The 24,214-nt window shown below is 38.7% G+C and overlaps 1 protein-coding gene across 1 annotated transcript; it reads left to right on the plus strand.

Moving 5' to 3' along the window:
- Positions 1-17,617: 17,617 nt before the first annotated feature.
- On the plus strand, positions 17,618-18,013 carry LOC130965738 (uncharacterized). The gene has a single exon (XM_057890499.1). It carries the CDS (start codon positions 17,618-17,620, stop codon positions 18,011-18,013), a length of 396 nt encoding a protein of 131 aa, XP_057746482.1.
- Positions 18,014-24,214: the final 6,201 nt, after the last annotated feature.

Raw genomic sequence — 24,214 nt, forward strand, 5'->3', positions numbered from 1 at the left:
CTACCTTCTTCATCGCTAGTGACAGACATAGAGGAAGGAAGAATATGTCACAATCATCACAAATCGAAACCTAACAATGCAAGAAAGAGGAGTAAGCGATGTTGCTTGAAAAGGAAGATATTTCAATTGGAGTACAAGCCTGCAACAAAAGCATAATGGGGAAGATCTTTAATGATAGATCATTCTTAGCAGGTACAATGAAAAGCACAATGAAAACAATATGGAGCAGACCGAAAGGCTTTCGGGTAGTAGAGAAGGGTCACAACCTTTTTCAATTTTTCTTTGAAAACGACAATGAAGCAATGAGAAGAGAGATTTTTCCTGATTATTCAAAGGATACGTGCTACATGTGAGGAGATGGGAGGAAGGAAGGGGTACAGGGGAGAAAATAATAACTACCATTTCTTCAATTGGGTTCAATTTTAGGGCTTGCAAGAACAATTTAAAACTCTAGAAGTTGGATGCAAACTGAGAGGAAGATTTAGTGCAATCAATGATATAGGTTTCTTTGAGGTAAGGAAGAAGGAAGCAAGGATCATTAAAGCAAGGGTGAAAATTAATGGATTTAAAAAGGTGAAAGACTCATTCAAATTGGTTGGCCAAATCAGAAAACAATGGAAGTTGGACTCCGCTATGAAAGGCTTGGAATAGTGTGTCACTATTGTGCAATGCTAGGACATGAAGTGAGAAAATGTCCTATGCTCTTGGAAGATTCAGCGAAATAACAAGTCAAACAGGAAGTCATTGGTAACTAGGTCAAAGTAGATCAAGTAGGAAAAATGATTGAAAGAAAGAAAGGCACTAATTCAGAGCCAATGAGGAATGCTGGTGGATTCTTTCTTAACCAAGGAAGAAATCATCTCCCTTATGGCTACTGAAGGATTTTTGGGGTTAAACATGAAGAATACAGCTGTTAAATCATATTGCAATTCAACCTCTCACAAAATTATAGTTAGGCAGGAGACAGAAGGAGCTAGAAGTCATTCATGGAGATCCAATCCAAAATAGGATTCTCTAAAGGTGTTGGTCAAAATTTCAATGCCTATGAACACTAAAGAGGTGGTTGTTACCAATGATGATAATCTATCTGTTGGCTCAAAGAATCTTTATCTTAAAAAATTGGCCAGACAGAAGGGAGCCCGAAAATGATGTATGTTGGAAGTAAGAAAAATAATACTGGAAATAAAAATCTTATTAGATAGAAGAAAGTATATTTGGAGGATGATATAGATGTTTCTGAGAGGGTGGAAGGTGCCAACCGTAAAGTGGCACCCTGGGACCCATGAAGGTGCTAAGCTGGTTGTCGAGATTTGGAGAGACCTTTGATAGTCCAAAACTTTAAAAGGATATATCATTCCCACTCTCTCGAGGTTGATTCCTTTGTCAAACACCCAACCTCGGTGGAACAAAAACTAAGAATGTGCAGATTTCATTACTGAAAAATCGTTGATCTGAATGGGATGGCTAGTGCTGGTCTTAGCGTGGAAGGAGGATGTTAATATAGAAATGTTGGTTGCAGGTAAGTTTTACATTGCTGCCAGGGTTAATATAGTTGCTCTGACCAAGATTTTTTTGAGTAAAATTATAAAAAAAATAAATTTATTTTGAATGAAAGTAGTGTGATTAAATGTAATTTATTTAGATGTGATTAAAAATAATTGAATAACTATGTACCGTAAAAAATTGATATTATTGAAGGATAAAATTAAAATTTATTTCTATATATCGTTTTTGTCCCCAACGTTTTCGTCCTATTTAAGTCTCTAATGTTTCAAAATTGTTTCAATTTTGTCTCGCAGATCCCTAATAGCAGGACAATACTGAGCCAATTTTAAAACGTTAGGAACTTAAATAGGACAATTTAAACATTAGAAACAACTTTAAAGGTTATCTCAAATATTATAAACAAAAACGATACTTTACTCTCTCTGTATATATGACAGACAAATTTGTATATACCTACGATAAGACTACTAGTAAATTATTTTTAGATTAATTATTTACAGATGACCTAATTATTTGTAATATTAGAGATGGCTCACCCCCGCTTAGTCACAACCATAATTATCGGTGCCAAAAAACATTGACGTATGTTATGCAAGGCTCAATCGTCGACAAAGTTGATGATCGGAATATTAATTACCCTGTATTTTAGCGACGATTTAGCCGTCAATAACCTACTGGTCATGACAGCAGGTCATCAATAACAAGAGCTTATAGTTTATAAGAACAATTTTCAAAATCTAAATTCCTACAATAATTTAAGAGTTAGTTGGCGTTTAGCATTCGTTCATAAATTATTTGGATTTTAAGAATAATTTGTAAATTATCTTCGTCAAAAAAATTATGCCATACATAAACTAAAAATTACTAACTAGTCGGTCAATGACCTTTATAAAAAGGTGAATTCTACCCAACCCTCTCTATTTCAACATGTAAATTATCCCTCGTGACGTGGTATGTTTTAATTGGATGCTTAGTTTTAGTTTGAGTTAATTTAACTCAATAAGAGTTAATATGTTAACTAAAGTAGGGTAATTTTGTAATTAAATATTTTTATAAGAGGGATAAATATATAATTTCTATAAACATTAAAAAGTAAAGTTATATTTTTATCAATCATCCCCATTCAGAGTTCAGAGCTTGAGCTTCAATGGCTACAAAGAAACGATGATAACACCAAGAAGGCGGGCTTTACTCACTAGTGCCCCCAGTCCCCAACCTTTGTTCTCACCGTCGAAGAAGTCGTACGCTCGCCGTCGTTCTCACCCTCAAGCAGCCGACTCGCTTTCGCCCTTCCCTCAACTCCCCTTTTCTAGCAAAACAGTTCTGTAACTGCCCTCCTGAGGTTTTTCTGAATTTTTAATATTTTAGTAAATTACATAATCACCCATTTGGGCTATAATTTAATTACCAATAGTTTAATCATAGTTAACATAGCAACCAATTAAAAGATGACATGTCACAGAGGGTAAATTATATGTTATTATAGAAAGGATATGCTAGAATTTACCTTATAAAAATATAGAAATTAAGCAATATAATCAAATTTTATAACAATATAATTAAAATTGGTTCGTATTTTTTTATCAAATTTTAAAATCAAAATTAAGATAAAGGTAGGTATAAAATTACAATGGTGCCTATTTGTTATATTTATAAAATATTATTATTTAATTTTTGAAAAAAATAATTATTTTGATATTTGATTATTCTTCCGGAAAAAGTGAAATGCATGTATGTACGTATAAATGAATATCTATGTAGGTGCCTTCTATGGTACCTATTGTTTTATTGTACCTATGGTGACTACAAAGAAGTTTTCCAATTAATTGTGGACATCTGGTCACTTTTTTTTTTTTTAAAACGTATCACTAAAAATGTTGCTTAAAGAGAAAGTGTTACCCTTAATCGTTAACTTGACTCTGATACCAAATTTTTAACTTTGAATAATTTGTAAATTCTATAGTATTGACCATTTCTACTACTTTGATGTATATTTATAACTTTTTAATCTTGTTTTAGTTTATAATATTCTTTTTTGCATGGATTACTGTATATAAAATCTTTTATTTGTTTGTCTTTTTCTTTAATATAATTTCTCAAATCCTCAATTACTTCTTTTATTTCTACACTTTCTCTTGTTTCTAAATATCTGTTTAATTTTTCAATTTCATTCTCCATTTTTTCTTTCAGCAGATTTAATTCTTTTAAGTCGTAATATGGTTTTCCAGGCATTTATAAATTTTTTAAGTTTAATTCCAACTTGTTTATATTTATTCTTATTTCTATCCTTTTTATTATAAGATCTTCAATTTCAATCTGAAGATTATTTAATTCCCTGTTATACTCCTTTATTTTACTTTTAAATTTTCTCGTCCTATTTCTTCTTATTTTATTTTCTGGTTTTTCAATCTTTTTATGCTTCATTATTTAAAATCTCCGCAAACTCTATCATCGATTCATCACTATTTTATAGAGATTCTATTAATTTTTCTAGCTCTTCAACTTCTCTTTTTAACTTGTCATAAATTATTTTTAGAGTTTCAAATGCTCTTTGATTTATTTCAGAAAACTGTAAATAATTCAAACGATTTTCTCTTTCAAAGAGCTCTTGTTTTTTGTCTTGATAAGTTACATATATTTCTTCTTTATTTATTGTCATAGTTTAGTGTTTAGGGTCTCATTTAATTTTTCGACCTTTTTTGTTAATTCTTTTATTTCAGAACTTTCTTCTTTAATTTTTAACTTAGATAAACTTAAAGGGCTATTAATTTTAGATTCTCTTATTTGAAAATTCGATGAAACTAATTTTCCTGATGGTTCTTTTAGTAATAGAACTGGGTTTTCAATAGCTTTATATTTTGGTATTTCTGTTTTTACAATTTTCTGAAATAATTCATCAACATAAATCCTTTCTCTGTTTTTAAATATTATACTATGATGGCTGTTTGTTAAAGCATAATTTATTGCATATGTAATTGAAAAAGGTTCATCGTCTTGTTCCATTAGATTCTTTCTATGAAATTTATAAGCCAAACTTATAGATCTTCCAAGGTTTTCAGTTGATAAAGGTATAGCATATCCAAGATGGGCATTGAATTTAACATTTACGTTTGCCAAGTTTTCATGAACAATTCCAATTATTTGATCTATTGGGTCATCAGTAATTCTTTTATCACAGATTGCTAAGCTTATTGGTGAATTAATTCCTTTCATATATGTAGATTTGATTAAGACTTGTATAGTACTAATATGAATCCATCCAATTTTAGATCTTTTTTGTTGATCCTTAATTTTCTCAATCTGTTTACTCAATTTTTCATCATTTATCAGAGCTATTTCAAGTTCTCCATTGGCAGATTTTATCTTTATAGGGGCTTCAAGTTGAATTTTTCCATAGTATATTATATTTTTTCTATTAAAAACTTCTTTTAAAAGATTTTGTTTATTGAAATTTTCATTTGATTTGAGATTTAATTCTGTCTTTAGAACAGCCTGTTTTTCATTATCTAATAAAGCAGTTAATCTATAATAATCAGATTCTTCTGTTAATTCTAAGCTTTCTAAATAATTCATAACTAAGAAATTAGGATAAAGGCGTACCTTTCTGGAGAAAAACTTCCTTTATTTAGTATATTTTACATAAGATGTTTTTATCTCCAGAGGGGAGATTATAGATACTAACTCCAGAGGGGAGTTTAGAATTGGTTTTTCCTAAAGGAATTCTTCTTCAAACTATAGAATCGCCTCGGCAGCTTCCTCCTTGCTCTCCTAGCATATGAGTACTCGTAGCCTCCTGCTTTCTATGGTTTGATGCTTTCTACAATTGCCTAAGCAACCTATTTATAATGGTTGGGTCTGATGGACAATTCCCATCCTTACCCTTCTTATGACGGCATTGCTTACGTCATTGTTTATCATCTTGCACCAGCTACATTGTTGGTGCTCTATGACCTAAGCGCTTACGTCACTATGCAATAATGTTGAGAGATGCTTCAGATGTGTTGTCCTCCTCTTTCATTCTGTGACCTTCAGATGCGTTGTCTCCTTCCTTTATCATGTGGGTTGATTCCGTTTCATTATTGCTTTCTTCAGATAACTCTGAGACACATAGCTGGCACTTGTGGTCTTCTCTGTCTTTTATCAAATAGCAGAGATTCCTTTTTATCCCTTCGGGGAGCTTTTCTAAGAGTCCAGATAAGTTGTAGAATGCTGATTCAAATTCCACTAAGAGTCTCATCTCTCTTTCTTCAATTTCATTCCTTTTACTGGACACAAGCAAAGTATTTCTGCTTTTATAATTGATTCTTGTGTGAGATTCCCTTGTTATCTTTTGAGTTCTTTCGAAGACCCTTGCTAGTGTGCTGGCTAGTCTTCCTTCATGACTGTAGATTGTTAGATCTTGAATTTGATCAATTGGTTGAAAGTTTCCTGGGAAGACGGACATGAAGATTACTTGATGTGCTGGAACCAAGCATTCTTCTTCTTCATTAAAAATAGGTTGACTGTTCGTAAATTTTAGGGATATATCCCTTGGATTTACGTTGTCAATCATATTTTTAAATCTCTTTACTGCATCAATAAATCCTGCAGGAAACTCACTAATAATTTTCAAATCATTAAAAATTAAAATTGTATCAATTAATCCATACTGGAAAAACTGATAGGTGTCAGATGGGGAAGCATCTGGAAATATAACCAGCTTTGTTAGCTGTTCTTTGGCAATAGGATAATATCCCAAGATTGCCCTTTTTTCTTCAGTCCAATTCAGGACTATGTTAAGGATTTCTCTGAGATTTGATCTACAGACCCTTTTCTTTTCCTTGATTTCAGCCCTTGTAGGAATGTTTCTTATTATTCCTGTTCTCTGGGTTTGAATTGGAGCTTTATCTACTCTTTTTAGGGTTTGCTCTGGATGAAGAGCTTCATATTCCCTGAAAGATTCCTTTGCTTCTTCCAGTGTTAAAAACCCTCCTTTATGAATTATCCTTGATTGATGTGTAAATGGTGCTGTTTTTTCCCAGGCATCATATACTCCTTTCATGGGGCCATTATAAATTACATAATATTTTTTATCTTGGGTGGATTTTTTGATAATTTTAGCAATTGTTTTATTTTCTGAAATTTTTTCTTCACCTGATTTGTCCACCACGCTTAGCTGGCTGAACTCTGATGGTTTTGGTTGTTGTGTTGATTTCATTGCTTCGATGGCCTTCTTGAGGGATTGGATCTGTGTCCTTATTTGCTGACAATGCTTGCATTTTTCGAGTTCTTGTTCGTATTTCTGGATTTCTTGATCTAATGCGTTGTAGACGAACTCCATTCTCTTGTTAATGTATCTGCAATAACATTTTTGTCACCCTTAATATATTCAATTTTTATTGGATATTGTAACAAAAATAATTGCCATCTTACCAATCGTCCATGATTATAATCAACTTTTAAGTTATATCGTATGAAACCTGTTAGGTAACTTGAATTTGTCCGTAATGTAAATTCTCTGGGTAGTAAATCAATTTTCCATTTCTTAAGAGATTTAATTGCTGCTAGAGTTTCATTTTCATGAGTGGTATATCTCTGTTCTGTTGGAGTAAAAGTCCCTGAAATATACCTGCAAAGTAATTTGTAACACCCTACCACACAGGGCCTTACGCTTAAGTCGTAAAGCAGAGGTGGCAAGGTATTACGACCTCTAAAAGAAAATGATATCTACATAGATATAGTTGGGTGAAATCATATCTAGGAGCCTTGAAGAACAAGCTAAACAAATTAATAAACAGAAAATCGTGACACACTCGCATGGACATTCGTAAAACGGATAGGTAAAATCGAAAGATAACTGAACACATATATATACATATCAGAGTTCCAAAACTCAGATAGCAAGCTCCAGACTCGACCTGCGAAGCTAAGGCCGTCCAGAGTACATAATTATGTATATATACAACCCAAAATAAAACTCAAACCACAAAATAAACCCCTGTATCTCCAAGTCGACCTCTAGGAGGGACAAAACACAAAATATACATGCGGAGATTCTATAAACATATATACATAGCCTAAAACAAAATATGACAGTCCAAAAGACAGTTCTTCGCTCGTAAGGAGGATACCCAAATGCTCAACGAGGTGTCTCTCGACCTGCATCTGAAAAACAACAACATAGTATGGGATGAGAACCGGAGGTTCTCAGTATGGTAAAGGTGCCCACATAGTTAATATAAAAGGTCTCGGGAAAGCCAGAGGCATTCCTAAAACTTCGACACTCAGATTTCAGCTTAAGAATTCAACTAAACCGGAAGTTAGGTAAATTGTCTAAGGTGTTCTAGTTCTAAATCTAACTTTAACTTAATACTTCACTTTCTGACTCCTCCAATCCTCTGAGACATTGGTGGAACAACCCTCTCTCCTCACACCTTCGTCAAGAGGAATTTCCCAAAAACATACACATACAATTCAAGCAAGGAAAACACAGATAGAGAAGCATTTACAGCAAGTAGAACAAGTAGCAGATAAGCGGAATTAAATAGTTAAACAAACCAAAACAATGCACGCTCAAGCAAACAAACAAATGCATATGATGTATGCCTGTCCTATGGCTGATGAGCCTCATCTGTCGGTTATACAGCCAACCCGACAAGTCCTGGTAGTTAACCATTGGACAGTCCCTCTGTGCGCGCATCCCCAAGCTCAATAATATTCCATGGAGTCAAACTCCAAGCTCAAATATAATATTCCATGGAGTCACACTCCAAGCTCAATAACATAGTATTCCATGGAGACGAACTCCAAGCTCAATAATAGTATTCCATGGAGACGAACTCCAAGCTCAAATAGAATATTCGATATTTATATATATATATATATATATATATATATATATATATATATATATATATATATATATATGCATGCCCATGGGGGAATCCGGGGAGTTAAAGTGCCCGGTCACATCTTGCGACAGAGGGTCAACAAATAGTCTCAAATATACAAGCCACATAATAATCTCTTTCCCTTTTAAAATATTACCTCAAATCAAACTCCAATTCTTAAAGAAATTTTTGCAATATCTCCTCTAAGACTCAAATTTCTGCCACCCTTCAAGGGTCCCAACTATCAAACCAAACACCTCTCAGTCACTCAAATCATTTCCAGTAACAAATTATTTCATAATCAAACAAATACCAATATTAAATCTTTTTCCAAACCGACCAACTTCAACAGCAAATTATTGACAACAGCTAAACCTCACATTTTATACCATATACACAAACCATCAATTATTCACTCAGTTCATCCCTATCTTAAGGTCTTCTAGCATAAGTTTTCACGTGACATTAAATATTAACTACGAGAAACCAAAACCATACCTTCGTACGAAATCAAAATATTCAAAGCTCTGGAGAAACTTTCTGACCGAGCTATCGAAGAAGAAAACGTCCAGAATCGTCTTTGCCTCCTAAAACTCTCGTTGGCCAAATCCAAAGGAAAGAGGAACTACGTCATTGTCAACTTCCACTAATCAAAAATAGTGTCAACGTGTAGAGGAGGAGGTTACGAATACTCTTACCGGATTAGATTTTTTATTGGAGTTACGGATCGTAAGAAATCGAAGCCGAAAGGTTAGAGGAGATTTACGTTCTTACACTTCTCTCTCTCGGTCACTCTTCTCTCTCGTCTCTCATTCTTTCGTTTTCTGTATGTATACATATATGTTTGGCGGCGTAAATATAATAATGGTAATAAAGTAAATATTACTTATTCCTTCATATGATACTATTATATATAAAGCTAGCTAATGATATAATAAAGCTAACAATTCTCATAACTATTTATTACATATATGTATACGTATAGAAAGGCTTTTCATTAGCTAAAGGGCTGCCGCCTTGCGTACATGCATAATAATAGTAATAATAATAATAATAATAATAATAATAATAATAATATAATTAATGTAATAATATATATATATATATATATATATATATATATATATCCAACGTAATCCATAATTGAAGCCGCCTTTTACTTCCATGCTTTATGATTAGTAATACTAATAATAATAACAATAGTAATAATAATAATAATAATAATAATAATAATAATAATAATAATAATAATAATAATAATAATAATAAACGTAATAGTAATAATAATAATACAATTATAGCAATAATATTTATAAAGCTGAAAGTATATGAGTTATTAATATAAATGATATTAGTAATTTAAGGATAAAAGATATTTGGTGAAATATTAGTAAAGCTAAGCTCACCAAAGAGTACTGATATTTATTCATATAATTAAGTATCAAACTCGATAATAATATTATGATCTAAACTCTATTTTTAAATAATTACAATATCAATTATTCAAATTAAAATATACATATAAGTTTCATTATTTATAAATTACTGGAATTATAATTTTAATTATGTAAAATATTTCATCATAAAATATTTATATATATAAAAATATGAATTTGATTGAATTCAAATAATTATAAAATTAGTTCAATTACTGATAATAAAATAATTTCTAATGGTAAAAAAAACTCCAATTTATGAAATAAATTATAACTTATTTATATTTTATATTTTTAAAACTGAAGGTCGCTACATTCTATCCACCTTACAAAAATTTTCGCCCTCGAAAATTGATATAAAATGGAAAAGATTCATACTAATGTAACTGCCCTTCTTAAACATGTCAAAGAAAAACAGAAAGATTTGATATGTTTAGTCTGCATATCCAGGATATCCTTATGGCTTAAAAGTCTATGCGAGTAAAAGATACAAGATAGGCTCGATGCAAAAGGGTTATAAGGCAGGCTGGTATTAGAATGACGGGTTTATCGCTTTTAATACTCGCTTCATCTAGTTCCTAAATTCTGCCGATTTTAATGGTGTCATCATACGTAATACTTTCGAAACTGGTTTAGCCTCTGACACTAAATCTATCACAACTTACTTTTTCTCTTGACACCTAACCGGTTATTAAAGAGATATTTCTATCGGCCTAATTTTCTAGTATGTATCTAAGTCCAAAACTACGTCCAGTCTTTCTAGTCCTAAACTTTCATATTCGATTATGTAACCTAAACGAAAGCGGGGTCCTAGCTCTATACAGAACAAATCCTTTCTACGCATTCGGTATTGACAAACCCCATTTTGAGGGTTTGTCTTGTGCTAATTTCAAAGGGTTTATCAATGATTTCACACATTTTCTGCATGAAGTATAAGGATTTGCATTCTTTTCCTAGTTTTGCCTCATAAAGGAAAACATGCTTATTTCGCACCAAAATAGACACATTTCTAATCTCTCCTTGATGCCATTCGATGCTGTGACTCGTGTGCTAAGTGGTTTCAGGACATAGACTGGGAATGAACAGGAAAAGATAAGGAAGAAGGGTGCAAAGAAAGGAAGCATGAGAATTGAAGCTTTGGAATTTCCGTATGGGCGCGCGCGCGCACCTGGCGCGTCCGCGCGGATGAGAGCAATGCGAAGCCGAAGCCACAAGCCAAACCACGAGCCGATTAGAGTAGCGGCTAAGCCAAGATCCTCATGGACGCGTACGCGTACACTCCGCTTCCGCGCACTCCAGAACCGCATCCAGGGCGCGCACGCGTACCTTGCGCGTGCGCGCCGATGTTCGAAAAAAAGATTTTTTTTAAAGTCACGTGACTTAGGCGTGGAGTTGGTTAGAGATCCCAACTTTTGAGGAGTGCTTTGGCGGGAAAAGACTTAAGAGGACCAAGGGGGCAAGGGTTGAAGGGACCTAGTTCATTTTTTAGTTTTGGGAGATTTTTTGGGAGTTAGTTACATTGTTAGAGAGAGAAACTCCAACTTCTCTCTAGGATTCATCAACCTCTCTCAAGTTTTCACTAGGGTTCTTCTTCATCAAAATTCTGGATTTTTACTCATTTCTTGGTGAGATCCATTGCAACTTTCATTTCACTTTGTTCATGTAATAGGTTTTCTCTTCAAATTTCAAGTGTAGTTGTAATTGTTGACATTCCTTGGGTCTAGGATTCAACTCTATGAATTTTGGATTTCATTAATGTTTGAGGTTTTAATCATCATTGTTGTTCTTTGATGCTTGTTGCTAATTCCTTGTGTTGCAATATTTTCTTAATCCTACTTTTCTTTTCATTTCACTATGACTTTCCTTTTTGCTCATCACATGTTTGATAAAATGTCAATACTAGCTATGGAGTAGAACTTTTATACTTGGCATAGGGTTTGGTCATTGGAATGAATTGAATAGTTATATCAAGGGTTGATTTGAAGTTAGAGTTTGCCAATTGCCTTGAAGTGCACTAAAACTAGATTCCCATAAGGTGAAGCTAGAACTTGTGACTCAAGTCAATTGTTTCCATTTGACTTTCTTCTATATTTAGGGGATGACTAAACGGAGCAAAGTCTAACGGCTATCAACAATGAGCGAACTATAATGATAAAGACTTCTAATGCCAACCCTAAGTCAAGTCCTTTTGATAATTGATTGTTGTTTCTCATTACTTGCTAAGACCTTCAAGAACTCAACAAAGCTTACTAAATCAATAAGATGCACACTTTGGCAATTCCAAGGGAGAACGACTCGGGAGATTAATACTCTCGGTTATAGATTGTAGATTTGTTTGGCGATGGATTTTGTGTTGGTTTAGACTATACTACGATTGATCACTTAACAAATTCTATACCAACAAAAGTCCATTTGTCAAAATGGCGCCGTTGCCGGGGATATTGCTTAGTGTGCCATGTTATTGTTTAGATTAAGCATGTATAGATGTACATAGTTGCATTCCCTTGTAAATACTTCAAGTGACTAATTCCTCATCATCACCATGAATTCCATTTTCCCTTCATCGTATGACGCATTCACAACCAAATCCGAGCTTAGTCCCTTTTGATCCGGAAATAGAACGAACTTTGCTTCATATTAGACAAGCTCGGAGGCGGCTTACGTTTGGAAAAGGGGAAGAGGTTTCCACCACCTCAACCACCTTACTAGAAGTGAACATTGAACCGTCACTCAAAGAAGGCACTAATTCTATTTCCATCAATCTCACTAACGAATTTTCTTTTGTTTTAGGTGCCAATACCATGGATGCTCCGAGGAGAGTTACCATCAAGGAAGCGGGTGCACCGGATTATGTCCTTCAACCCCTTCACGTAACTCATCCCAACTTGAATGCTAACTTTGAATTGAAGACCGCTTTGATCAACCTCCTACCTAAGTTTCATGGGCTTCCCGCACAAGATCCTATTCGACATCTCAAGGACTTCCATCGCATATGTTCAACTACTAGACGGGAAGGGTCCGATGAAGTTGCCATATGGTTGTTTGCTTTCCCTTTCTCTCTTGAGGACAAGGCTAAAGAATGGTTCTATACCCTCTCTAGTGAAGTTACCTCCGATTGGGACTTACTTAGAAGGGGATTCTTGGACAAATTCCTACCTCCGGAAAAGATGGATAGGTTAAGGAAGGAAATGTCTTGTATTGTGCAAGGTGAGACGGAACCACTCTATGAGTATTGGGAACGGTTTCGCAAACTACTAGATGCATGTCCAAATCACATGATTGACACTCAAGTATTGCTTGGATACATATGTCAAGGGATGCGAGAGCAAGATAGAACCCTCTTGGACACTTCTAGCAATGGTTCTTTGTCCAAATACAAAACCGCGGAAGAGGCATGGCAACTTATTATTGACTTGGCCGAATCCAATCAACATATGAGGCGAAGAGTCAACCGTCCAAGAGCCGTGAATGAGGTATCAACTAGTAGTGAAACCACCGCTCTAACTCAATCCTTGAATGAGATGACATCCATCTTGAAGCAACTCCAATTGAACCAACAACAACCACAAACCCAAGCATACCAACAACAACACCATCCACCACCTCAACAACATAACCAACAATTGGTCCCTCAAAGAGTATGTGGCATTTGCTCTTGCTATTCTCACTACACGGATGAGTGCCCAAGCCTTCAAGAAGACAATACCTTGGCGGCTACCCACAACTTCTATGATCGCCCCAACCAAGGATACTACCAAGGTGGTAATCCCAACCAAGGGTACTCTTATCAAGGAGGAGGAAGCCACAACCAAGGAAGTGGATACAATAATCAAAATTGGAGAGACAACCATCAACAAGGGAATAGGGACAACAATAACAATAATGGAGGAGGTCAAAGATGGGGTAACAATTCACAAAACTTTTCACAAAACCGACCATACAACTCACAAAATCAACCATACAATCAACAAAACCCACAAAGAAACTACCAAACATATCAACCACCACATCAAAGACCACCACCCAACCAATCACAAGCCCCTCAACTCACATATGCAACCAACCCCTCTAACCAAGACGAAACACTCCGGACCATTATTCAAGGCCAAAAGGAATTACAAACCACACTTGCTTCCGGCCTCACCGGTCTCACCTCTACACTACAAGCCCTTCTTGCACGCATGGATCCACCATCAACTTCCACTCCTCAACCCCCAATCCAAAGTGCCATTCCTTCTCAACCTCAACCAAATCCAAAGGGAGGCATTAACGCCATCACCCTTAGATCCGGTACACAACTAAAAGGGAAGGAAGCAAAGGATTCAAGCCCTATCACAACCGCTCAAGAAGAGGAGAGAATAAATATAGAAGAAGTGGAAGAGGAGGCACCACAAGCCATAGTTGAGGATGAGGCCCAACCAACAAGAGAGACACCCAAGGCCAAAAGAACCTTGGAAGAGGAAGTTGCTCAACCACTCCCATTCCCAACACTTGCAAAGAGAGCTAAAAAGCGCATAGAACTTGACCCCAAAATGGTGGAAGTATTCAAGAAAGTTGAGGTAACCATCCCCCTCTTTGATGCTATCCATCAAGTTCCTAGATATGCTAAATTCCTCAAAGACCTATGCATACATAAGGATAAAATTCTTGAATTGGAAACCATTCCATTGGGAAGCTCTATTTCCGCTTTAATGGGAACACTACCCGAGAAGTGTGATGATCCGGGTCCTTGTATGGTTACTTGCACAATCAATGGAGTCCATTTTAAAGATTGCATGTGTGACCTTGGAGCATGTGTTAGCATCATGCCACTATCCGTCTACCGGTTATTGAACTTGCCACAACTAAAAAGGTCGACGGCAAGATTTGTCTTAGCGGATAAGAGTATAATAACCGTAGCGGGCGTTGCGGAAGATGTATTGGTGGATATAAAAGGGTTGATATTCCCCATTGACTTCTATGTTCTTGAAATGCCATCAAGCGAAACCGAGAGAGCGTCATCTATCCTACTTGGAAGACCATTCTTGAGAACTTCTAGATTTAAACTTGATGCTTACTCGGGGAACTACTCATTTGAAATAGATGGGAGAATTGTAAGCTTTAGCCTAGAGGAAGCAATGAGGCATCCACCGGAGAACCATTCTTTGTTTCGGTGTGACCCGATTGATAACATAGTGGCCGAAGTACATCTAGCAAAGCTAGATGAGAAGTGTATGGTTGAAGAAGCAAATGAAAAGCCAAGCGAACTAAACACCACACAAACTCAAGCCTCAAGGAGTGAAAAGAAGATGGAATTGAAGCCACTACCACCTCACTTAAGGTACTCATACCTTGATGAAGCCCAAGAGCTACCCGTGATAATTGCCCAAGAGCTAACCCCTCAACAAGAAGAGAAATTGCTAAATGTATTGAGGAAAAACAAAAAGGCAATCGGATGGAGTTTGGCGGACCTAGTAGGAATAAGCCCCAAAGTATGCGAACACCGCATATTCCTTGAAGAAGGAGCAAGACCGGTCCGGCAACCTCAAAGGAGACTCAATCCAACCATCCTTGAGGTAGTAAAGAAAGAAGTCACTAAGCTACTTGAAGCGGACATCATCTACCCTATCTCGGATAGCGAATGGGTAAGCCCGGTCCAAGTAGTGCCCAAAAGTCCGGAGTGACAACAATCAAAAATGAAAGTGGTGAACTCATAGCAACAAGAGTACAAAATTCTTGGAGAGTATGCATAGATTACCGGAGATTGAATGCGGCCACAAGGAAAGATCATTTTCCACTACCATTTATTGATCAAATGCTTGATCGATTAGCCGGTAAATCATATTATTGTTTTCTTGATGGCTACTCCGGATACTTCCAAATCCATATTGCTCTAGAAGACCAAGAAAAAACCACATTCACTTGCCCCTTCGGAACGTATGCTTACAAGCGTATGCCATTTGGCCTATGCAATGCACCGGCAACGTTCCAAAGATGCATGATGAGCCTATTTGCGGATTTTCTAGAGCAATCAATGGAAGTTTTCATGGATGATTTTAGTGTGTATGGTGATTCATTTGAGCATTGTCTAGGTAACCTTGAAAAAGTCTTGGAGAGATGCACCAAAACAAACCTTGTTTTAAATTTTGAAAAATGTCATTTCATGGTCAAACAAGGAATTGTTTTGGGACACATAGTATCAAAGGAAGGCATCTCCGTAGATCCGGCTAAAATAAATGTCATATCTAGTTTACCTTACCCCTCTTCCGAGAGGGAAGTCCGTTCTTTTCTTGGACATGCAGGATTTTACCGGAGATTCATCAAGGACTTTAGCAAGGTAGCCCTACCCCTTTCTCGATTACTACAAAAAGATGTCGAATTTGAGCTAAGCAAGGAATGCATGGAAGCATATGACAAACTCAAAGTAGCATTGACACAAGCTCCTATAGTGCGAGGCCCCGATTGGACTCAACCTTTTGAAATCATGTGTGACGCTTCGAACTATGCGATTGGAGCCGCGTTAGCACAACGCGAGGGTAAGATCCCCTATGTCATAGCTTATGCTTCCAAAACATTAGATGGAGCCCAATCCAACTACACTACTACCGAAAAGGAATTACTAGCTATTGTTTTTGCTTTGGACAAGTTCCGAGCTTATCTTCTTGGTTCCAAGGTAGTAGTGTACTCGGATCATGCGGCACTAAAGTACTTGTTGGCCAAGAAGGAATCAAAACCGAGATTAATTCGTTGGGTACTTTTGCTACAAGAATTTGATTTGGAGATCAAAGATAGGAGTGGTTCCCAAAACCTAGTAGCGGACCATTTAAGCCGCCTTGAACACACAAAAGGCGACACCACTCCTATCAATGATTCCTTTCCTTTAGATACCTTGCACGCAATCTCGGAAGTGGTTCCTTGGTATGCCCCAATCGCAAACTATTTGGTTTCACGCACCTTCCCTCCTAATCTTGACAAACACAAAAAGGAGAAGCTAAAAAGCGAATCCAAATACTATATTTGGGATGATCCCTACTTGTGGAGATGTGGAGCGGACCAAATAGTGCGACGGTGCATACCCCAAACCGAATTCCAAGCAATCTTGGACGCTTGCCATGCTTCCGAAGGGGGTGGCCACTATGGACCCCAAAGAACGGCAAGAAAAGTCCTTGATTGCGGATTTTGGTGGCCAACCCTTCTTAAGGATGCTTCTCTCTATTGCAAATCTTGCCCTCAATGCATGAGGTTTGGAGACATTTCCAAGAAGGACGAAATCCCCCAACAAAATATGCTTTTTTGTGAAATCTTTGATGTATGGGGAATCGACTTCATGGGACCATTTCCAAACTCCAATGGCTTTCTTTACATCTTGTTAGCCGTCGATTATGTGTCAAAATGGGTGGAGGCAATCCCCACCCGAACGGATGACGCTAATGTGGTGTATTCTTTTGTGAGGAATAATATCATTTGCCGTTTTGGAGCCCCAAGAGCAATCATAAGTGACCAAGGGTCACACTTTTGCAACAAGAAAATAGACGGCCTCATGAGGAAATATGGCATCATCCACAAAGTCGCCACGGCCTACCACCCTCAAACAAACGGCCAAGCCGAAGTCTCAAATCGGGAAATTAAGCATGTTTTGGAAAGGGTTGTGAGGCCAAATAGGAAAGATTGGAGCACTAAACTCTCCGATGCACTTTGGGCGTATCGGACGGCCTACAAGACACCGATCGGCATGAGCCCCTTCCGGCTTGTATATGGTAAGCATGCCACTTACCGGTGGAGATTGAGCACAAAGCGTATTGGGCGGTAAAGGAGTGTAATATGAACATGGGTGGGGCCGGCATAGAAAGAAAGCTTCAATTGGCGGAATTGGAATGTTTGAGACAAGAAGCTTACGACAATGCTAGGCTCTACAAGGAAAAATTGAAAGCCATCCATGACAAACACATTAGAAGAAAGGAGTTCCAACCCGGTGACTTAGTGCTTCTCTACAATTCAAGGTTGAGACTACTACCCGGAAAGCTAAGATCAAGGTGGGACGGACCATACCAAGTGGAGAAGGTAGAACCTTATGGGGTCTACCACTTGCGCCACCCAACAAGCCCGGACATCTTCAAGGTAAACGGACACCGTCTCAAATTGTATCATGGTGAGCAAAGAAAGAACTCTAAGGAGATTGAAGTGTTCCTCTTGAGGGATGCAACCCTTCAACAAGCACAATGAGATACCGAAAGTCCAACTTAAGGACGTTAAACAAAAGTGCTAGGTGGGAGACACCCCACCATGGTAAGATCTTCCTTTGAGCTTTGTACATAGACACTTGACTTTATGTTTGATAGATAGATTTTATTGTCAATTCTCCATCATTTGTTAAATTCATTGCTGATGTGCCAAGTCAAATGCCCTGATATAGTGCTTAGGCAGCTGTGTGGAAAGGGGAGGAGGTTGTAATGTCAAAAGTGGTATAGACATATGCATAATTAAGAAAAACAACCCCCTCTGCGCGTGCGCGCACCTGGCGCGTGCGCGCCCCTAAGGCACCCGAAGGTCAACCACGCAGACGCGCACCGTGCGCGGACGCGTGGATCGCAAAACATAGCCCCCATACATTTACCCGAGAGTTATGCCCACACCATGCTACGACCATGCCTGAAGCACAAGAATCTCGCGCGCACGCGCATATGGCGCGTCCGCGCCCCTGAGCAAAAGTCTGCCACTTGACGCGCAAGCATGCTATGCGCGTCCGCGCCGATTGCCCGGCTGCACTCTTGGTACATGCTCCCGAGAGTTAGGCCTCTCGCAGGCCTACACCACGCCACAGGCCCAAGACATCCGCCGCGTACGCGCACTTGGCGCGCACGCGTCCTTACACTGCAAGCACAGAGTGCGCGCGCGCCCCATAGCCGCGTACGCGCCCTTCCGCCCTGCACTCTTCTCTGGGCCATTTCACAGAGAGTTGAGCCCCCTCCAGGCCCCTACCGTGCCTGGGGCACAACCACTCTGACGCGCACGCGCACTGTGCGCGCGCGCGCCGAAGCTCCTGCAGTAACTTCTGGTACATATATCAGAGAGTTGTGCCAACCCTGTGCCTCCCTTGTGCCCCCAGCCCAAGCTCATGGGCGCGCACGCGCAGAGCGCGCGCGCGCGTCCCTCCCCAGCTCGTCTCACTGCGCGAACGCACAGTGTGCGCGCACGCGCAGATGTTCGGCGCAAATGAAAACAAAAAGGGGCACACTCACCCCTCCACTTTCACTTCACATTTCCCTCCCACTCTCATACACTCTACTACTCATCCAACTTAAAGAAGAGGAACACCCACTTCTCACCCTAATCCCTCCATTCCCTCTTCTACACTTCATTCTACTACCCTCTACCTTCTTCACCACTACCCATCAAACCACACCACAACCTCATCCCCCATTCTCCTCATCATCTCACAAGGTACTACACTAAGCCATATTATCTTGTGGCTCTCACTCATTTAGTTTCAACCTCTTTTAGTAGCTCTTTCTTCTTATAGTTAGTTACTTCTTTAGGAGATTTTTTTTTTGTTTTCATTTTCCCTCTTTTCCTTCTCTCTCTATCCCTTAACTTCATTATTCATGGGCATTTAGGTCTCTATTTCACTTGCATTGGTAGATGAGTTGTGTTGCTTGTTTTCTTTCTACTATTACTGTGCACTGTAATCATTCATAGTGGATTATGAGCTACTACATTGCTTTCAAAATCTTGCAATCACACACTACAACAGGATGCACACCAAGTGTTCGATGAAAGGCATACTTGACTTTTGAGCCCACTTTGCCTAACTTGCCTCTCATTTTATCACTTTTAGGCACATCCCCATTTTCCTCACTTGCTTTCTATTTGTGGTTCTTAAGGGTATATGCTCCTCATGCTCCCTACTTGCATGCTTAAATCACCCTTACACCATATGAATATGTTTGCCTTGCTCTCCTCATGTTATCATAGTTACATGTTGCAGCTGTCATGTGACAATGATATCTACATTCTATGGCATACCTTTTCTTTACATACTTGAGTTATTTCCGCTTCTTTGGGTCTAATGTTTTCCCGTTCTCTGTTTTCATAGGATGGTCATCAAGAAGAACAAAGGAAAAGCGCCCAAGAAGCCAACTTCCGATAAAGCGCACCACAACCTAGGGGCCAAGCCACTCTTACGCAAGACTAAGGGTCCCATTGATACTCTTGAGAAGGACAATCCTCCTAAGGATCCGAACAAGTTTCCCAACCGCTACTGCGAATTGGTTTACGCAAGAATGATCGAAAGGAACTATCATCCGGAACCCCTCCTAGTCCTACCGGCTCACCTCCGTCCTATTGTAATGCCACGCATTGACCGGAGACAATGGAAGTTCCTCTTGCGGCAACCAAAGGAGGCAAACCTCTCATGGGTGGTGGAGTTCTACTCCAACTACCACTCCCCCCTTCTCAAATCAATTTTTGTGCGCCGAAAGCAAGTGTCGGTCACGGAGGAAACCATCCAAGAAGTCCTTGGACTTGAACCATTAATGGATGATTATGACGCCTACGAAGAAGCCTTGGCCACATGCGACGACCGCACATTTGATTGGACCGCAATCCTCGGCGTCATTGCTCTACCCGACGCATATTGGATTCGGGGAACCATCAAGCAAAGACCCAAGGGTCTAGATGTCCGCCACCTCACTCAAGAAGCCACGGCATGGGCACAAATTCTAGCTCATTATGTGCTCCCAAGTACACATGGGTCATCCATCACCGCCGAGTTGGCCTTATTGATTTGGTGCATCTTAACCGAGAAGCCGGTCAACATTTCGCATGTCATCCGCCAGTCCATGGGGCGCATTCATGCCAAAGGCAATCTCCCATTCCCCGCTTTGGTGACCGATTTGGTTGCAAAAGCAGGCGTCAACCGAGAGGTTAAGGATAGAAGAACCTCAATTCCGGTCGACGGCGATACCATCCCGACCAAGAGATGCCTCAAGCCTCCGGAAGCCACCAAGGACTTTGGACCACTCCCACCGACTCGCCACACTACCTCCTCATCTACTTCTCAGAAATCGACCGCCCAGCGCCTTGAGGACCTTCACAAGAAATTGGACCGTTATGAGCGGCGTAACCAACGCCGCTATGATCATGTGAAGAAACTCCTAAGCGTAGTCATCCCACCTATGGAGGAACCCAATATCTCCACATCCACCGCAACTTCAAGCGGCGAGAGCTTTGAGAGCGGAGATGGGGACCGCTCGGAGTTCGACCAACCACTACGCCTAACCGATAGCACGGAGGACCGTGCTAAGTTTTAAGTGTGGGGAGGTCGGCCGACCGATCTCCATAGGTAACATCTGAATAAGTTGAATACATTAGGATAGGTTGCATGAGTAGGTTTTAGTTGACACCATCTGCATGATAAATTTACTTGGTTGGAACAATGAATTTTTTCTTAAAGAAACCAACACTTTGGGGACAATTATGGGGCACTGCAGAATTTTTAGATGCTTTAATGCCATAATTGCATGAAGGATTGTATTTTGGAACATGGTTTGAGCTAAAGAACACAAGCAAGTGAGTTTTGAGCTTAAAGGTGTGGTTACATCTTATAACCACTCAGTTCCCTTCTTGTGTGCACTATTCTCCTCCATGATTGTAATCTTTGCTTTGTTTCATTCTTTATGTCCATTATTTTGTGTAAGCATGCATTTATGTGATTGAGGCCATCGTTTCATTAGCCACTTACCCAAATAGCCTACCTTTTGTCTTCCATTGTTAACCAATTTTGAGCCTACGACTAACCCACTTGTTCTTTAATTTAGCACATTACAAGCCTTAAAGCGGAAAACAATGAAAGTCCTTGATTTGGATCTTTGATCGGCTTAGGCTAGTATATGTGAGTATCATTCAAGTGTGGGAACTTTGGGACAGTGGGTGGATAAAAGGGTAGTTTTGCTTTGTTACTGAAAATATTAATGAATTGGGCACATGCTCCTGTCTTGATTAAATGTATAGACCCCATGCGTTGATGTTCTTGTGCATAAGAAAAAGAAAGAAACGAAAAAAAAAATATATGACAAAATAATATGAAGAAAAAAAAAAAAAAGAGAAAGAAGAAAAAAAAAAAGAAGAGAATGAAGAAAAAAGAGAGTAAGGAAAAGAAAAGCAATAAAGGGGACAAAAATGCCCCAAAGCAAAGCAATAAAAAGGGGGTCAATGCATAAATGTTGGTAAATGAATAGGAAAGACATGAGTATGTGAAAAAGTGAGGAATGGGTAGTTAGGTTGGCACTTGATTGTATAGGTCATTATGTAGGTTAGGTGGGAAGGTTTAAGTTCATCAAAGATCCAAGTTTTAAGCCCACTAGCCATATATGATCCTACCTTGACCCTAACCCCATTACAACCTAAGGAGAAGACCTCATGATAGATGTATGCATGCATGAAATACATGTTGATTGTTAGAAGAAGAACAAACCTTAGAAAGCATGATTAGGGGAGAATTGAGAGAGTTAACCCTAAACACTTGAGCGACTAGATTGCAAATACTTCCGGTGAGGGTTCGAAGCTCAATCCTTTGATTCCCGGCTCCTGCGAGCATTCCTCGTGCAAGGTTGCATAAACTGCATTTTAATGCTTAGAATTTGACAAGATCCATGCATTGGCCACCATTGTACCCCATGAGCTTACACATGTCATAAGAAAGCTGATTTGTTCCCAACCAAGTAGATAACGGCATTAGTGTAGTTACTTGCATATGAGTAGGTTGCATCTCATAAGTCCTATTCGTTTGTCACCCCAATCTTCTATGTTCCTTTGCATTCTCCTAAGCATGAGGACATGCTAGAATCTAAGTGTGGGGAGGTTGACAAACCCCATTTTGAGGGTTTGTCTTGTGCTAATTTCAAAGGGTTTATCAATGATTTCACACATTTTCTGCATGAAGTATAAGGATTTGCATTCTTTTCCTAGTTTTGCCTCATAAAGGAAAACATGCTTATTTCGCACCAAAATAGACACATTTCTAATCTCTCCTTGATGCCATTCGATGCCGTGACTCGTGTGCTAAGTGGTTTCAGGACATAGACTGGGAATGAACAGGAAAAGATAAGGAAGAAGGGTGCAAAGAAAGGAAGCATGAGAATTGAAGCTTTGGAATTTCCGTATGGGCGCGCGCGCGCACCTGGCGCGTCCGCGCGGATGAGAGCAATGCGAAGCCGAAGCCACAAGCCAAACCACGAGCCGATTAGAGTAGCGGCTAAGCCAAGATCCTCATGGACGCGTACGCGTACACTCCGCTTCCGCGCACTCCAGAACCGCATCCAGGGCGCGCACGCGTACCTTGCGCGTGCGCGCCGATGTTCGAAAAAAGATTTTTTTTTAAAGTCACGTGACTTAGGCGTGGAGTTGGTTAGAGATCCCAACTTTTGAGGAGTGCTTTGGCGGGAAAAGACTTAAGAGGACCAAGGGGGCAAGGGTTGAAGGGACCTAGTTCATTTTTTAGTTTTGGGAGATTTTTTGGGAGTTAGTTACATTGTTAGAGAGAGAAACTCCAACTTCTCTCTAGGATTCATCAACCTCTCTCAAGTTTTCACTAGGGTTCTTCTTCATCAAAATTCTGGATTTTTACTCATTTCTTGGTGAGATCCATTGCAACTTTCATTTCACTTTGTTCATGTAATAGGTTTTCTCTTCAAATTTCAAGTGTAGTTGTAATTGTTGACATTCCTTGGGTCTAGGATTCAACTCTATGAATTTTGGATTTCATTAATGTTTGAGGTTTTAATCATCATTGTTGTTCTTTGATGCTTGTTGCTAATTCCTTATGTTGCAATATTTTCTTAATCCTACTTTTCTTTTCATTTCACTATGACTTTCCTTTTTGCTCATCACATGTTTGATAAAATGTCAATACTAGCTATGGAGTAGAACTTTTATACTTGGCATAGGGTTTGGTCATTGGAATGAATTGAATAGTTATATCAAGGGTTGATTTGAAGTTAGAGTTTGCCAATTGCCTTGAAGTGCACTAAAACTAGATTCCCATAAGGTGAAGCTAGAACTTGTGACTCAAGTCAATTGTTTCCATTTGACTTTCTTCTATATTTAGGGGATGACTAAACGGAGCAAAGTCTAACGGCTATCAACAATGAGCGAACTATAATGATAAAGACTTCTAATGCCAACCCTAAGTCAAGTCCTTTTGATAATTGATTGTTGTTTCTCATTACTTGCTAAGACCTTCAAGAACTCAACAAAGCTTACTAAATCAATAAGATGCACACTTTGGCAATTCCAAGGGAGAACGACTCGGGAGATTAATACTCTCGGTTATAGATTGTAGATTTGTTTGGCGATGGATTTTGTGTTGGTTTAGACTATACTACGATTGATCACTTAACAAATTCTATACCAACAAAAGTCCATTTG

The sequence above is a fragment of the Arachis stenosperma genome, chromosome 3 (genome assembly GCF_014773155.1).
Source record: "Arachis stenosperma cultivar V10309 chromosome 3, arast.V10309.gnm1.PFL2, whole genome shotgun sequence".
Classification (NCBI taxonomy): domain Eukaryota; kingdom Viridiplantae; phylum Streptophyta; class Magnoliopsida; order Fabales; family Fabaceae; genus Arachis; species Arachis stenosperma.